General features: G+C 37.7%; 1 protein-coding gene across 7 annotated transcripts in view; it reads left to right on the forward strand.

Annotated features, from left to right (window-relative positions):
• Positions 1-16,893, forward strand: part of LOC111875645 (E3 ubiquitin-protein ligase UBR5) — a 103,759-nt gene extending 86,866 nt beyond the window's left edge. For all 7 annotated transcript variants that reach the window (XM_023872043.2, XM_033750154.1, XM_033750150.1 and 4 more), the window contains 7 exons: positions 2,032-2,157; positions 2,497-2,854; positions 5,308-5,506; positions 11,101-11,307; positions 11,874-12,021; positions 13,151-13,381; positions 15,951-16,893. In XM_023872043.2, coding sequence (XP_023727811.1) covers positions 2,032-2,157; positions 2,497-2,854; positions 5,308-5,506; positions 11,101-11,307; positions 11,874-12,021; positions 13,151-13,381; positions 15,951-16,163 — 1,482 coding nt within the window. In that variant the 3' untranslated portion in view covers positions 16,164-16,893. The remainder of the gene's footprint in view (positions 1-2,031; positions 2,158-2,496; positions 2,855-5,307; positions 5,507-11,100; positions 11,308-11,873; positions 12,022-13,150; positions 13,382-15,950) is intronic.
• The last annotated feature ends 272 nt before the right edge of the window (positions 16,894-17,165 follow it).

The following is a 17,165-nucleotide window of genomic DNA, read 5'->3' on the forward strand; positions in this document are numbered from 1 at the left end:
GAATATTTTCCTTATTTCCTGTGATTTATCACCTTCGCCTCCAGTAGAAAATATTCCCAAAAGCTCCTTTTACATAGATGGTTTTCAATATTTTGACAAAGGCTTTTATTTTCCCTCCCTCCTTTCCCACCTCTAATCACTCAGTAAAAGAGAATCCTTTGTTGCCAATCCTGCTAATTTGACTTGTAAAGAATAGAATTCAGCATCTAAGCTTTGCTGCCAGAAGTATATTTATGCAAGTCTAAAAATTGTGCCGTAGTACTTACTCATTGCAATAGAGATTCTGAAAAATTTCCCCTCAGTAAAACCAAAGAATATTGCTGTACTTAACATAATTAAAATGGTGATGCATAAAGTCAAAACAATGCATTATTGGTTGTACTTACTAAATTAAACAACCATTGTGTACTTATCATCATACCTGCACAGGGTTAAGCTTAATTGTCTGTTCCTAAACCCTATGCCTGTTGATGGTTCCTCCATTTGTTTCTTTGGTTCACAACTTTCTCCTGACCCCAGTGTATTGCAGCCAGTTATTTTGATAGTCTTAAATATTAATGATAATCTTGTATAGGTTAGTAACTAGACAAGGGGTAAGATTGTCACTTGAATTTATTGGATACCAATAACTACATATATGACACTTTTGTTATTCTTCACATATCCATTCCTTGCTAACAGTCTCCAGTAACCAGGACTCTCCCCAGTACCTCCATGCTCAATGGCTTCACTTTTGTCTACTCCTTGTTATGGTCAGTTGGTCAGGTAAATTGCTGCTGGCTTTGCCAGCACAGTTGTTCTTGGTTCCGAGTCCACCGGGACTCATGACCCTATTTTATTGTCTCATGACTTCTCCAATTTTGGGTCTCACTGACGCTCTTTATATGGCTTGCAGGTGAACTAGTTTTTGTATGCATATTTGTTACCCCAGAAACATGTTTTAATGAGCCATTATGTGACTCCATTATTCTCACTGTATGCAACATATCACATTGTCACATGTATAAGTGACTATAGACAGGGTTTGGATTGGTGGCTCAATTTATTGATCACTTTAATATACAACTCATGACTACACTTTACAGTTCACTGTACAGCTCTCTCTCTCTCGCTTTCTCTCACACACACACACAAAGTGTTCTCAGTCTATGACGGTCTCCAATAGCCATTGCCATGGAGATCCTTCATCTTCCATGGTCATGGTTTTACCGTCTAGTGAATATCCCACAACTAGGCTTGTCAGATGTCAGCTCAACTGTAGCGCCACCTCTTTTCAACATCCCTTGCAGAGCTCAACTCAGCTGCCAACCCTTGACAGAACTCTCTCTCTCTCTCCAACTAACTACTTCACGTCACTTCATTCAACTGAACTGCCTCTCAGCCAGACTGGGGTCCTTGCTGTATAGCCTTGGGGCAGACCCAGCAGAAAAAACAGACTCCAGCAACCCTCTATTGTTGTGGGTGGTTGCCTAACAATAGTTTGGATATTGTTGACATGTTTACTGGCTGTTATGAAGGAATGCATGTTCCATCTCATGATCATTGCATAGCAATGGTACTACGTGCTACACTATTTTAAACACTGTTGTCATCCCCTTATTTCATTTGCTAGTAATTGTATGTAAATTGTATGTAAAGGTCATAGAAATCTCATTATGCTGCATCCAGTTTTTTTGGTGTTCCTTTCCTAGTTCATAGAGCATGTGTTTGCTATAATATAAGGGAGATGTGTAGTGAATGACATGCACATGGTACCCTAAACATGTATATATGCATGTTAATTGCCTCCTGAATCACATAAAAAAGAAAAATTCTCACATTATCATAAGGGTGCCTGGTTCATGTAAGAAACTGGAAATGGATTCAACATTATCTTTAAAATTGAGCATTTTTTAAAATTTTTATTTGGTTTATTAACATTTTTAATATGTAGATACTGCATTTCTATCATTTGTTTCATTTGTTTTAAATAAATTACATTACGCGCATATTTTTTTTCTTGCCTTTTAATACTATAAATTTTCTTTATAGGCACTGTTAGCCAATGAGAAGCTACCAAATCTGGAAGCAGCTCAAGTGGGCACCAAGTATGCTCCATACAATGTTCTGCAAAGATTAAGAACACGTGAGAGGGAGACTATGCGTCGGCATGCTCAGGTAATTAAGTTGCTCGTTTGCTGTGTTACAGATCTTTTATAATTTATAGACATGAAAGCTCACAGGTTCTGTTAAGAACATGTGCAAGTCTGCAGTTAAAGTGTTATCAGGAATATGTCACATTTAGCATAGTTATGTCTCACATGAATAGTAGTTTTACATAATGTGTTACACAATCTCAAAGAGTTCTAAACTAAATTCTGTCTCCATGTTCTTCACTTGCTTATACAGTGTTTCCCTTTTCCCCACCTTCCCCCCACAGTACTTAAGATTGATTCAAATATATGTGTGAACTACTGAGATGAATATTTGGCTTTGCAAGTTTTGTAATGTCTTCAGGCCCAGCGTTCATCTCAGCGTTGTCGAGAACCACGTCGTTCCTTATCCTATGATGCCCGCCCCTTCTCTCCCCCTGGTGCTGAAAACAGTAACAGCACTTCAGGTAGTGGCAGTGGAGGCACGGGTCACAATGAGCATCTTACATTACACCAGCAACAGCTTGGAGATCGGCTGTATCCAAAAGTGCAGCTTCTGCGCCCAACGTTTGCTAGCAAAATCACTGGCATGCTCCTTGAACTGACCCCAGCACAGCTTCTGATGCTCCTTGCATCAGAAGATGCTCTCAGGCAAAAGGTTGAAGAAGCAATGGAGCTTATACTGAGCCATGGACAAGAGCTTGCATCAGAGGCGCTGCTAGGTAAACATGTATATCCTATGATTATTATTAATAATAATTCAACCAGTTAATTTCTTATTTATTTACATGCTAATTTACAACCAAAAGGCAAATTACAAAGGTAGCACGAATAAAGGAAAGAATCAAAACTCAGGTGAACAATAATTTAGTTCAGCTCCTTTATTTAAGTGCTTGCCAACAGTCGGTGGCTAATAATAGGCAAGCACGGATGGTATACATAAAAAACTAGACTAAAATTTAACAGTAAGGAGTAAAACAATATAGGTAACACGGTAATGATGTAACTCAGTAGGATTAAGCAAAGGAAAATGTATCCTCAAGGGAGATATGTTTATTGAAAACGTTCAGAGATTTGCAGATGTTGTTTGCAGCTATGATGATGTATCACAGAGATCCGTTACTAGGTAACGGCCATGAAACAGCACCTGTTGCTAGGCTGCAGATTCCTAATAATGTAGCTTGCAGATTTCTTATAGGTACTAGTTAATATGAAATCAGTGCTGAAACAAAGAGACTGTTTGTGCATAAATAAATAAATATTCACATAATATCAAATTAATTTCAAAAGTAAGTAATGTTAGATGAAATAAAGTGTGAATCGACCCCAGTTGACAGTGTGACTATGAGGCTACTAGTGATGTGGCTCCACGGTTTTCAGTATGTGATGTCTGTCACTTGTCAAAGACTGTGTTCATGTATTATCAATTTTTAGTGGAGAGAAAACTGAACAAGGTTCTATCAGAAAGTTCCCAGACTGTTATTGTTTTAACTGCTTCTGTGAAAGAAAATGAGATGGGAGGCCAGGGTTACACTTCAGCAAGCCTATAGCTTCAGTCTACCACATGACACCATGCTGTGAACACACATTGTTTTTACACGAGTGCTTTTTCGACTTCGTGTTTTGTTTTGTCTGCTATGGATGGCAAAAATCAACCAACATGTCTGCATCAAGTTTTGTGTGAAGCTCGGTAAATCTGTACCAAAACTCTTGAAATTCTTTGTGAGGCTTTTAGAAAACTTTCTTCAAGCCAGATGACAGTTCTTGAATGGCACTCGCGTTTAAAGGCCAGTTGAGTATCAGTTGAAGACGACAAACATTCAGGGTGACCAAACTCCAGCATAACAACAGAAAATGTTGAAAAAATATGAGAACTCATCCACAAAGGCTATCACCAAACAATCCCATGAGCTCACAGAACTGTTTGGATCAGTTATAGAGTTTGCCAGGAGATCTTAACAGAAAATTCAAACATGTGCTGCACTGCCATGAAGTTTGTTGCCCGACTCTTGACAAATGATCAAAAGCAGCTGTGCATAAACATGTCCCTAATGAGGACCCGACTTTTACTCATATCTCTAGTATCATAACACGTGATGAAAGTTGGATTTATGGTTAAGATCCAGAAACAGGGCAACAATCATGGCAGTGGAAGAGTTCACAATCACCAAGAGCAAAAAAGGCATGGCAGGTCTGAAGTTCAGCAGAGAGCATTCTCATTGTTTTTTTATACATGAAGGGGGTTGTTCACCATGAATTTGTTCCTCCTAATATTATGGTCAATTGTGACATTTTCTATGACGTTTTGAAAGGCTTGAGAGAAAATGTTTGACAGAAAGGATGGAACTTTGGCACAACCACAACTGGCTCCATGACGACCACATGCCTGCCCACACATCCCTGAAAACCACAGAGTTTGTGACTAACAATAACATGGTTATTGTTCCCCATCCTCCCTACTCGCCAGACTTAGCCCCTGTGTGATTAGCTTCGTTTCCCAAATTGAAAATGAAACTGAAGGCACAACATTTTGAAACAGTGTCTGACGTGTAAAGGGAGTCACAAGAAACATTTGACAGCATTAAGGACAATGACTTCCATGGTGCTTTTGAAGCATGGAAAAAACGATGGGATTACTATATATGTTCCCAAGGAGACTATTTTGAAGAAGATGGCAGCCAAAATTGAGTAAGTTAAGCCAGCATTTTTTTTTACCTATTCCGGGAACTTTCCTATAGTGGTTGCATTAAACTGATGTACAAGATCTGGAAGGTCAATGTTTTGCGCTAGATTGGTTTTTTATATTAATTTAGGAAATCTGGGGAAGTAATACATTGTCAATGTTTGAACGTGAAATTGTGATTTTACTGTAAATTATGTGACAGTCATGGGCAACCACATGGAAGCAGATAGCTATGCAGATGCTAATGGTTGCCAGGTATGGCAAAAGAAACTAATAATTCCTTCAACATCAAGAAAATGCAGTGTGTGGGACCAAGCTGATGGAAGATCACAAAGAATGCTTACAGTATCAGAGGACTAACAGAAGATTATTTCACATGGTTGTTTGAGGCCACGCAAATAACTGAATATGATATCCTGCATATGCTTCTGTTTTTATGTCTAATCAGAGTTCACAGTGTACTGCAGCTCATAAATTGTTTGTCTGTTTCAGATCTAGATGTGTTCAGCCTATCAGAAAGAGGGAAGAAGTCTGGGAGTGGAGCATCAAGAAGTTCAGAAACTGAAGAACCAACAGAGGATAATGAAGACAACTCACCCTTGTTCTATAGTCCTGGAAAGAGAGGGTTCTATTCCCCTCGTCAGGGAAAGGCCAGCTTTGAGAGGATGAATGCATTCCGGAATGTTGGGAGGTATTTAATCTACCATGACACATTTAAAATTAGCTTTAATTCAGGCAGGTATATGTGGTGTGATCAGAAAATTTCTATACAGGCTGCAGCATGACACTACCATAGCTGGTACAGTGTCCGTGCTAGATGATTGTAGAACACAGTCCACTTAATAGTTTGCCATTTTAGAACTAAGACATATTCAGAAGTGATGAATCATAATGTACAGTTATGTGCTGTATAATCTGTGATTTTGTTTTAAAAAATGAAAGTCTTCAAAGAAGAGCATCAGGTTGTTTAAAAAAATAGGAAAAACTATAGATATTTATATGTTCTGATATCTTTTTGGAGAAGAAACAGCAGAACTCAGAACATGTGATTGGTTTTCAGACTTGAAAAGTGAAATGACCTCTGATCAAAACACTGCATGTCTGGGACATTTCTCTTTAATTCAGTGCATCAGGAGGAATGAACTGTGAATCACAGTTTCCATGTAGATGTTCTGTGCCACCTGTCAGAAAGTATGCAATGAAAACATACTTAAAAATGGCACATAGCAATTGGGTTCTCTGATATGACAGTAATGCTGCTTATTTTGTATTGTCTGTGCAGGATTTTCCATTCGGGAAATGACGTCATTGTTGTCCTTCACAGTATCCGGATCAAGTCACATGTGACTCTTGTGTGTTTCTTAGACTCAGTTTATTGCAGTAGTGGAAAGAGGTTTTATGATGTGTTCATAGTAAAACTGCAGAATTTAAAACATAGTATTCTCCATATATGCTTTCACCAATGCCAGAATAATTAGGTTCGCTGAATCAGGTAGCAATGAAAGTACTTGGAAGGAGATAGCATGAAATAGTCATTAAACAAAAGGAGAAAAAAGGTCCAGAATTGTTCCTGTCACAGCTTGTATTTAGAGTCCCTGAGTTTGAAAGCCACTCCACAGATGTGACTATTGCCCACGAAAGCACACAGTATTTTCCTTATAAGACACGTGCTAATACATTATCCATAAGTATACTTTCATAATACTTGACTGTAGTTCAGAATTGAGAAACTGAAATATGTTCCCTGGCTGTGTGTGTCCAGAAATGCAGATATTCCAGGCGTACAGAGACAGTGAACAGAACAAGGTGATACTTCTGTAATTTATAGATGGTAAATGTTTGTTTGCCATTCTACTTCCCTACATAGTATAGTGTTAAATTGAAACGGTATTTCTTGAGCTGTTTTGTCCCTAAAGTAACGGTGAAGCTCCAAACCAAATCCAAAAGTAGCGAAGTATAAAAATGACATAGAACAGAGTGATTTGAATAAGGTATACAAAACCAGATGGAATTACAGTAACCTACCAGGAATTATTCAGATTCGTATATATGCATTCCTTAATGCAAATTCCCCAAGCATTGGTAGTGTAATGTTGGTTGTTTACGTTCGCGTGTGTGAGGATGGTAATTCACACGCGAACTCAGGATGTTAGGAGTTTGTCGCTAAGTCGAAAGACTTAGAAGGTAACGTTTTATTTTGCTGCCACCACTTGATGATACTGCATCAAGACAGGTACGATGTTGTTGTACTGCTCCGTCAGGTGAGATGCACTGGCCAGGTGCGATGTTGAACTCTGCCTGTTGAGCTTGTAGCTGGTTGTGAACCGAAGCGTTGGGCGTGTGGATAAGCGAGATCTCCTTGAAGATTCGAATGTGTGAAATAAGGTAGACAACATGAACTTGTGAGGTGAAACCAAACACTTTACTTGTTCAAGACATGAAATAAGTATAGACAAGAATCAAACCCCTGACTCTTACGAGAGCAGTGTGCTCTCACGCGCACAGTGCGTGCGGCACTATCTTAATGCTGATTACATCTTACATCCCCTAATAGTTACCATGCCAGCCCTTATATAGTAGTGTCTTCGGGCGTGGCAAAATCATGTGACATTATAGCGTCTATCTCCTTATAAGGAGAGCTTCGGGCCTGGATGGCCCCTGGATATTGCAGCCTTTTCTCAGAACCATAACGTCATCCTCAGTGCCGTGTGCAGTCGAGATGACTTCATTTTCAAGTTGCGAAATATCTGTTTATATTAGGCTTAATTTCAGTTCTATGCTATGTGTCTAGGGTATCTCACAGTATTATATGCCAAATTAATGTGAGAAAACATCATTAAATCTTACAAAATACAACATGTGGTGACGTCACATGACATACCAGCGTTACCACATTACAGTAGTAATGGAGTTTAATTCTCATGGAAAGTTCAACTTTTAATATTATGTTTGTATTGTTTATATGAAATTTATCAGAGAAATCTATTTTCACGTGGATATGTTGTGACCCGGGTTCCAGTCCCGGCGCTGCCAGATTTTCTGAGAAGTAGTGGGTCAGGAACGGGGTCCACTCAGCCTCATGAGAATAACTGAGGAGCTATTTCAAGGAAATAGCTCCGGTCAAGAAAACCGAAATTAACCTTTAAACGACTAAAGACACCGTATGTCGTCGCAGATATAAAGGCAGCGGTACGAATGACGCCATGTGGTGTCGCAAAGTCCGCGCGTGCGGACGTTATTTGAAATACATTTTTAAGGTAGAAAATAATGTCCTACTTATATAATTTTTGGCCACCATCTGCATGGAGTGTCTGTCTTCCCACCTGCGTCATCTGCCGGAATGTTGCCTTCGTGTGGAATTCTCAAAAAATCCGGAAATGCAGAGTCCGATTTCGCAATTCACGCACTTTGTCCGGGCGGTCTTTCATGTCCCACGCGAAAAGCACACACGACACCTCAATTGCGAAGTATAGCAAGTCGGCCAGTGATGTGGTTTGGCCTTCTATAGTCGAGATATCTCCCATAAAACGGCAGGGGTTCGACCCCTGGCCGTTGATGGCGAGGTGGACCCCTAACAGCATGTTCCGCAAAAGAGCGAGACGAAATTCTCAGTGTGACAACAGGATGTAACTGTTCAGACCAAGGAGATGGAAAAATAGCTTATTTGTCCATTTCCAGGTTCGACAACAGATGCTATAACTGTTTGGCACAGTTTGCCCACAGCTCCACCTGAATAATTATTCACACTCCTCGTGCCACGCTGGTGTGGGGTCCCCAGGTTGCCGACGAATAGCTAGACAGAACACTTCCAGTTACGAACCAAGCACTCAGTGTAATGAAACTGTATAAAGAAATGTAATCTTAGGTGCAGCCGAGCCATTCGCCCACTCTTCATTCCACAAGAATTACGTCATGGTACGATCACACTTTGAAATTACGCTCGACTGAATGCTTCCAGGAACGAAGCTATTACGGTGTGTGTTCATACAGTAACACGATTTCATAAAACAAATGCTAGCCTTCATCTCTACAAGAACAGTACACGTATTGTTTATAAGAACTCTATATGCAACAACACGTGACTTTATATCATTCTTCCACTGTCCACATTCTAGTAGTAGCCAACGATAAGCTCTAGACTCAACATCCGGTCTTACCGTGACTTGCACAAGTGTCGTCATCAGCAACTTCCATTCAGGGGTGTCCAGAACGTATGAATTCTTGCACAGAAACAAGAAACTGCGAAAATTCTCCTTTGGTGTCAGTGCAAAAATTGTAACATGTTTTATACAATCTGTAAATTACAATATCTGATTCTATATTCTTTAGAGAAAAAAACAGCGTTTATTTCGTTCGTTTATCACAGAAATTGCAGAAATAGGAGCAAATTTAGTAAGTGACTACAGCTTTTACGGATTTCTAAGAGCGGCCCTTTAAAGAATTCCGTATGGCTGCCACAATTGGAATTTAAAGGGCCGTAGGATAATCGTTAATGACCGTGGGGATCCATTGTGCTGACCATATGACGCCCTCCATACGCATAATTTGACCATAACTTTGCTGACAAGTGGCGGTCACTCAGTCGGTATAGTTCGCTTGTGGACTACAGGCCACAGAGTTTGTTTGTTTGTTTGTTTGTTTGTTATGTTGTGGCATTGGTATGTTTGATTGCATTTAGTACTGCACATTTCAGCTCTGACATAAATTATTGTAGAAAATAATCAAGGAGAGTTTAGTGAATCATTTCTTCAGTGTATAGTTACAAATAATGTTAATCATACTCCAGTAATCATACTGTCACCATTTTGGTATCACTGGTACTGAAACTGGGATTTTGCACTCAGAAAATATCTTTTTCTGAAGGAGGAATACCAGCTACTTGAATCCTAAACAAGAGGTGCATGGTATGTTTACAGTCTTTATATTTGGACAGCATATAAAATTCTTTCATGACAGAAGTACATAAAATAGATAGCTGAATGCTGAGAAGAATGTTTGAACAAAATAGAGCCAGCATCAAGGTCATGGAGAAAACTGCATGTTTATGAACTTCACAATATGTGCACACTGAATTTTATTAGGATTCTGAAAACAACGAGTATGAAACTGGAATAATCTGTGGCAGGCATTTGGGAGACTATGGTATATTTATTTCTTCATTTATGATTTCTTTAGCAGTGCTATCAGTATCTCAGCATTTCAGGGTGTATTGTATCAGGTGATAGGTTTGAAAGTGAATAAAGGATTTGAAAAGGAAATGATAGTGATGCATTTAGAGGTATAATACCAATGTTTTCGTAGCGTGGCAGAAGAAAACATGAAAACAGTCAGGATACTTGATGCTGCAGATAAAATCCAATCTGGGCACCTCCTGAATTCAAGTCAGAAGTACTACAGCCTGAACCAAGTTGCTCGGTGACACAGGTATAAGTGGGAAGTTAATATTAAAATTGATCTTCAAGAAGTAGTTTTGAGGATGTGGACCAGATTCGTGTAGTTCAGAATCAGGTCCAGTTTCTGGTTGCTAACACAGTGATGAACTTTTGGGTTTCATAAAAGGAAGTTCCTTTACCTGATGAGCAACCATTAGTTTTACGATAAGGATTCTGCTCCATGCAGTTATTTCCGTGCTCTTGATCTAGAACCAGCTAATGGTTCTGTGTATATAGATGCAGCTTTTTGGTTTGTTATTTTAATGAAAGTTAATTTTTAGGAAGGCATTTCTTAATTTTAGAATTTTTGTCCCTATGGCTCCAAAAACAACTTACTGTACTATACAAAATCCACATGCCACTGTTCTCCCTTGTGGTTATTGTGTTTCAAGATATCAGATTGAGTCCTGTACAGATATTTTAAGTGATGATGTAGCAGAGGTTAGGAGAAAGTAGTTAAAGTCATGTTCTTTATTTTTGTTATGGGAATTATCATCTCATACAGGTGACATATATTGCATATCATGACAAAATTGATTTATAATAGGTCAAGTAGATTCTGAGTATTGTAATAGATCAGTTTAAGAACTCACCATGTTGACAGGAGACACATTTTTGCAGACATGTATACACATAATTCAATTTTCTACACACACACACACACACACACACACATACTCAGTAATACTAAAACTATTTTATACATGTGTTTGTTGTATAGAATATAGGCATTATCCTGTCCTTTGCTTTCAGCTTTTGCAGGAAAACTTAGTCAAGTTGCATACTTCTTGTATTGTTTGTGATGTGTTGATTAATGATATATATGTGTTTGTACGTGTCTGATTGGTTTCAGGTTGATTGGTCTGTGCCTTCTGCAGAATGAACTATGCCCCATTTTCTTGAATCGTCATGTAATGAAGTATATCCTTAGTCGACCTATTAGATTCCATGATTTAGCATTTTTTGATCCAGTAATATATGAGAGTCTGAGACAACTGGTGGTGGATGCAGAAACTAAAGATAGTAATAGCCTCTTTTCTGCACTTGATCTCACTTTCAGGTACGTTTTTTCAGGAGCTTAATTGGAAGTGCGCATTTATGCATCACTACAACAGTAACATTACTGTAAGGCTGCATTCACCTCTGTTTTTGTTCAGAAATACGCTGTAATCTCATTATTTTGAGAATTTATAAAAATTCATAGAAGTGATTGTTCTAACAGACACTTCCAATTGCATACAATACAGTGTGGCACTAATATTTGGGTAGTAATGTAGGTACAGCAGTATTCATAACAGAATAGTTCAATTATTTGAATTATTTTTTCCTTAATATTTACCGCTGTTAACATAAAATTAATTTTTTTAGTATGGTGACTTAAGAAAATTTGTAATGAAAAAAGATCTGATATTTAAAGGTAAAAGTGGCACAACTCAGCACATTTTTGTAAAGTGGTTAATGTAAGATTTTGTGGTTACATTGAAAAATTTTGTGTAATATAGAAAATTCTCATTCTCCTCTTTACTCTTGGAATTTTTCCAAGTTCTCATATCAAACTGAAAAAGTCATTCTTGCATGTGTCTTATAATTAGTGTCTTATGGGAATATTTGTTTTCTTTATTTCAGCATTGATTTGAGTGTAGAGGAAGGTGGTGGGACCATGGAACTTGTATCTGGTGGACGTGATATGGAGGTTACTGCACAAAATGTTTATGACTACGTGCGAAAATATGCTGAATACCGCATGATCAAAACACAGGAAAAAGCTCTTGAAGTTAGTTACATGATATGATACAGAATATACTAACCTGTATCATACTATGATAAAACTTGCTAATGAAAAGCATGTGGGAGAAATAAAATGTAGAATTGTGGTATAATGTATTGTTTCTGTAAGTGACTGGGTGTTCTATTAATTTGAAAACAATAATGAAGTATGGCAGTATTGCTGTAAAACATTAGTGTGTGTAACATTTTTGGAAAATTTATCCTTTAGTAAAGACAAAATCGTACATCAGCAAAGGCTGACATTTATAAATGTAAACAGAACAAAAATGGTTGTCTTTGGAAGCCATATGACTAAACCAAAATTCTTTCCTTATAGTTGTCAACATTGTTTGTAATACAGAAGCATTACCTGCTTTGGCATATAGTCTTGTCTTTCACATATTCACAGTCATTGTCCTGCTTCATGCTCGTTTCTTTCTTACCTTATCCTTTGACCCTGAAGTTGGAGGGTATGGTGGTATATCCCAAAAACTAGAGCTCATGAGAACCACAGTTTGTTTAAACTGGTTTTACAAAGCCACAGTTAGGCATGCTTTATAGCCACATGAACCAGTGATTTGTGTAACTGTTCAGCCAGTTCATTCTGGTGAACTTTGTTCTGAATCTAAAGTTGCTGTTATTATTGCCATCATTGTCATGAGTAAACCCCCACAAGCAAGGCTTTGTTTTGATTGATTGGATGCATGAATGCACAAAACAGCAGATAGTGGAGCACAAGAAATCCACATTCTGTGCAAGACATTCCACTCCATAATGTAAAATATGGTGTTTCGTGCATCCTGAATGCAAAGAGGATTATGATTCCTGTTTCTTATGCAGAGGCAGTTTGAGATATGTAAGGCAAATCCTGCAAGAACAATAAACCTAGCTCTGCAATGAGCTCCAGTCTCACTATGACCACAGCTTGCCAAGAGGAAATAAAATAAGTGATTGAAAATATATGCATTATAATTTTTTAGAATCAGTAATCTTCCTCTGATGAAATTTACAGTGTTGTTAAGAGTGTACTGTAAATCATTAAAATATTTTGAAGTAGAGCTGAAATTTATGAAATCCATATATGTATATGAGTAACATAAAATAAGGTATAATTCAAAATTTTATGCTTGATACAGGCACTGCGTACAGGTGTATTTGATGTCCTGCCAGCTGGTTCACTGGACGGGCTTACAGCAGAAGATCTGCGACTGTTACTGAATGGGGTCGGTGACATCAATGTGGCCGTTCTCATATCATACACCAGTTTTAATGATGAATCAGGGGAGTCAAGTGAACGTCTCTTGAAATTCAAACGTTGGCTGTGGTCCATAGTAGAGAAGATGTCTCACATTGAGAGACAAGATTTGGTGAGTGTGATGAATTATGAGATACTTAATTTTAAGCTGCTTCCAATTTGTTATAGTTTATAATGAATGCTATCAGCAGATACTAAATTTCCTTACATATAATTCACAGTCTTATTTCATCAGATATCTTCTGAAAGTTGACTGCACTTTATTTTTGTGCATGTGTACTTCTGTTGGACGTTTTACTAGAAGTTATCATGGAAAGTGTTGTTTTTGAAATCAATATATTTTTTCTGTGTTGTGGCAACAATAAAAAATAATTTGGATTAGGAACTTTGTAATTTATCCTCATACTTTATCTCTGCATTAATTATGAGAAATTATATATAAATATTCAAAATTAATACTAGTGTATATGGTTTTATTGAGTATTATACAGAATCGTCAGTTACAATAGAATTCTTGCACATTTAGCACCCTTCTGAAAATATCAAGCCATGGAGAAGGTGGTGTAAAGGAAAACAGAGCTCAACTTCACAAGGAACATGCTAAGCTGTGACTTTAACTTTAAAGTTTTAGTTTTAAATGACGATGAAAAAAGCAGTAACTGTGCTGTAATGAAGAAATTTGATGTTTCTGAATCTAATATTTGACTGTATAGAAGTGAAAACAGGCCAGCTGTAACATTAATGGTCCACATCAAAAATGACTGACCAAGAAAAGGGTGTTACAAATAATTTTCTATGAGCTAGACAATTTGTTATAAAATGATTCCAGTCGCCATAGAGATGATTCATCTGAAAGCTACAAGGGTTTGGAATAACTGAATATCACAAAAACAATTTAGAGTGGTAGTTTGGGTTGAGGTAGAAGAATTATGCGTTGCAATGGATCTATGTAACTCAGTCATAGGTAAATAGCGTTCAGCCTCATCAGAAAACTTATGAAGGGCTTCAAACATTGATGGACCTCCAGTGCTATGCATGGGATGCATTATGCCATGCTGTGGGGCTCAGGAGAGAATAAAATAGAAGGTTATGGAAGCAACTGATATGTAGTAGCATCATGAAAGGGACATTTTGAGTGATAACAGAGATTTTGTGGAGATGAATAATTAGCTTAACCTTTAACGACCGAAAGTCCGGTATACCGGACGGTACCTGTGACCTCGAAGATGCCGAAAGTCCAGTATACTGGACGCAAGACACGTGCTCACTTTAGAAGTGCTGACGGTTAGACGTTGAGTTTGAAACCAAAACAAACACACGCAAGTTCAAGTCAGAGGTCCAGTTGTTGGCTCTGAACAATAAAACCCTTCATCATGGTACTGGGTTCGATTTCGTTTACATATAGTTAAGACTGTTTGTGACTTGGTCAGCCAAACAGAGTGGAAGCTTCTTCACAGAAAAGCTGACCCAACATTCCTCTGTGCGGGCAGATCACTGCTTCTGTAGCTCTCAAGGAAGTGTGACGTGTTTAGTGAGTGTCTAAATTATCAGCTTGTGAGTCAGTGGCGGACTGTTTCTCTGGGGAAGCCAAGATTTTTCATTGAGTCATCTGGAACTGAACATTGACAACACTGTCCGGCCAGCCAGATAGAAACAATAACTTCCTGTTTGTTCGCTAAGCGAGAGACTGAACCAGATTGTCTACCAGCGTATGAGAAGTGAGGTCTGTGTGACCTTCACAACGCGCTGAAGCAAACTCTGCCTCTCCGCGCTCCCGCACGCAGTATCTATAGTAGCGTAAACTTACACGACGCAACGAGTTGAAACTCGTGTACAGTCTGACCAAACATTTTGGTGTATAGTGTCAATGTATTTTGGATATAACGACGTCTCAAATTTGAAGAAAAAATTATGGGTAAGTCTTTTGGAATTTCATTACACATATAATAGAGAGTATATTTTGAATTTCATGACATAACAATTACAGTTAATTTTTATTTGTAAAAATTTCCATAGGTATATTGTAGGGAATTTCATTCTCTTTCAGGCGGTTTTTAGTTCGTATTTCTAAGCTGCATAGAACGGAAAATATGTAGTTTTTTCTGAAAGCCTACAATATTAAAAGGGCAACGTCAAATTAAATCCGGCAGCAGCGCAGTCGTGGGGGGTTTAAATGCCGGCTCTTAAAGGTTAATGTGGTGTTGCATATATATTTTTTTATACTCTTTGTATGAATGACATGTAAAAATGAATTCTAATAAACAGTTGTCATTGATATTTAACATTCCTTACCACATGGTTTGGTGAGGTATGGTCACTATGAACTGGCCATTCTTGCATAGATACATCACAGTTATGCTGTAATTATTGCATAAAGTAATGATTATTTCATAAAGTGTTACTGTATGAGGACTCCACCATGTGATTCCTTGATGAACATTGATGTGAAAATGTCCCTTGCTTAAATTTCAATCAATGCATAATATTTGCAAAATGTGTAATAATGGGAAACATACCATGTTTTCACATCACATTCAGATTTTCATATAAATATTGTACATCAAACATATTCATGTTTATTTATTTCTGTAGAAAGCCCATAGAAATTAATGTGCTATTCAAGATTGTGATAGTCATTGTAATCCATTCACCATATTTACTGTCCAATGTATCTTCTCCAGGTATATTTCTGGACAGGCTCCCCTGCATTACCTGCTAGTGAGGATGGATTCCAGCCCATGCCAAGTGTGACAATCCGACCTGCTGATGATTCCCACCTGCCAACAGCAAACACCTGCATCTCACGCCTTTACATCCCTTTGTACAGCAGTCGTGCAGTGCTCCGTCATAAGCTGTTACTTGCCATTAAGACTAAAAACTTTGGCTTTGTTTGAACCTCCCGTAGCAATATGTGAACTCAGTTGACAGTCCATATTGCTCACTGCATTAGCTTCAGGTGTCTGTGGACCCACACTACATAAATCATGACCTTGTGTACTGGCCTAGTTCATGTGATGTCAATTCTGATGTTTGAGTTTCAAATGAACTACCTTCAGAAAATTTGGCTACGTGAAAAGCAATCTGCCAGCACATTGGATGAACATTGGAGTTAGTATACAGAGCTACAAAATGGTATAAAATAATACGAATTCTCATTTTGTTAAAAGACGTAATAAATTATTTAACATGAAACACAATGTACCATATTGTACACAATGGAGGATAAATTCATATGAAAATAGATATGTAGGTGTTCCCTTCTGTTATCTGGTATTTTAGTTAAGCAGATGAATTATCTAAACCTTTTTTAACTCTACCAGTTTCTGTTACACGTATAAAGAGCAGTGTAAAAACTCATCTTCCTCTGTTTTCTTAATGTTTGTATATCTTCTTTTTGAAGTGGTTAGAAAATTGCATCTTGTGAGGAAAGAAATGTTCTCTTTCAGTGAAATTCAGTGATTTGGGTTCAAACAAAAATAGAAGCCACAAGTGAATTAAAAAACATGCAGCAACTGTATTTGTATTGATAGCACGAGTTCTGTGCTGTAATGTGTGGAACACACGCTTAAATGCGTAATGCCATAAAAGTGTCATTTTGTCATTAAAATCACATGACACAATAAATTAAACTTCAAAACTCCACTTTTCTTTCCAGATACAAATTCATATTTTTNAAGTTTTCTTACTATCCTTCCTGTCTCAGATAAATAAGTATTTGAGTGGTACAACATGAATTTCTTCAAATTCTTCGCAGTTGAGTTAACGTACTGAAAGAGAATATTTGAAATTATAATTATTCTATATAGTTCCCTGTTTAATGTCTCATTCTTATTTACTTCTGAATTTTGCAATTTTTACAGGTAATTGCTCTAGGTTTCAACTGTAATGTAGGAAAA

This window comes from Cryptotermes secundus, unplaced genomic scaffold, assembly GCF_002891405.2.
Source record: "Cryptotermes secundus unplaced genomic scaffold, Csec_1.0 scaffold297, whole genome shotgun sequence".
Taxonomy (NCBI): Eukaryota; Metazoa; Arthropoda; class Insecta; order Blattodea; family Kalotermitidae; genus Cryptotermes; species Cryptotermes secundus.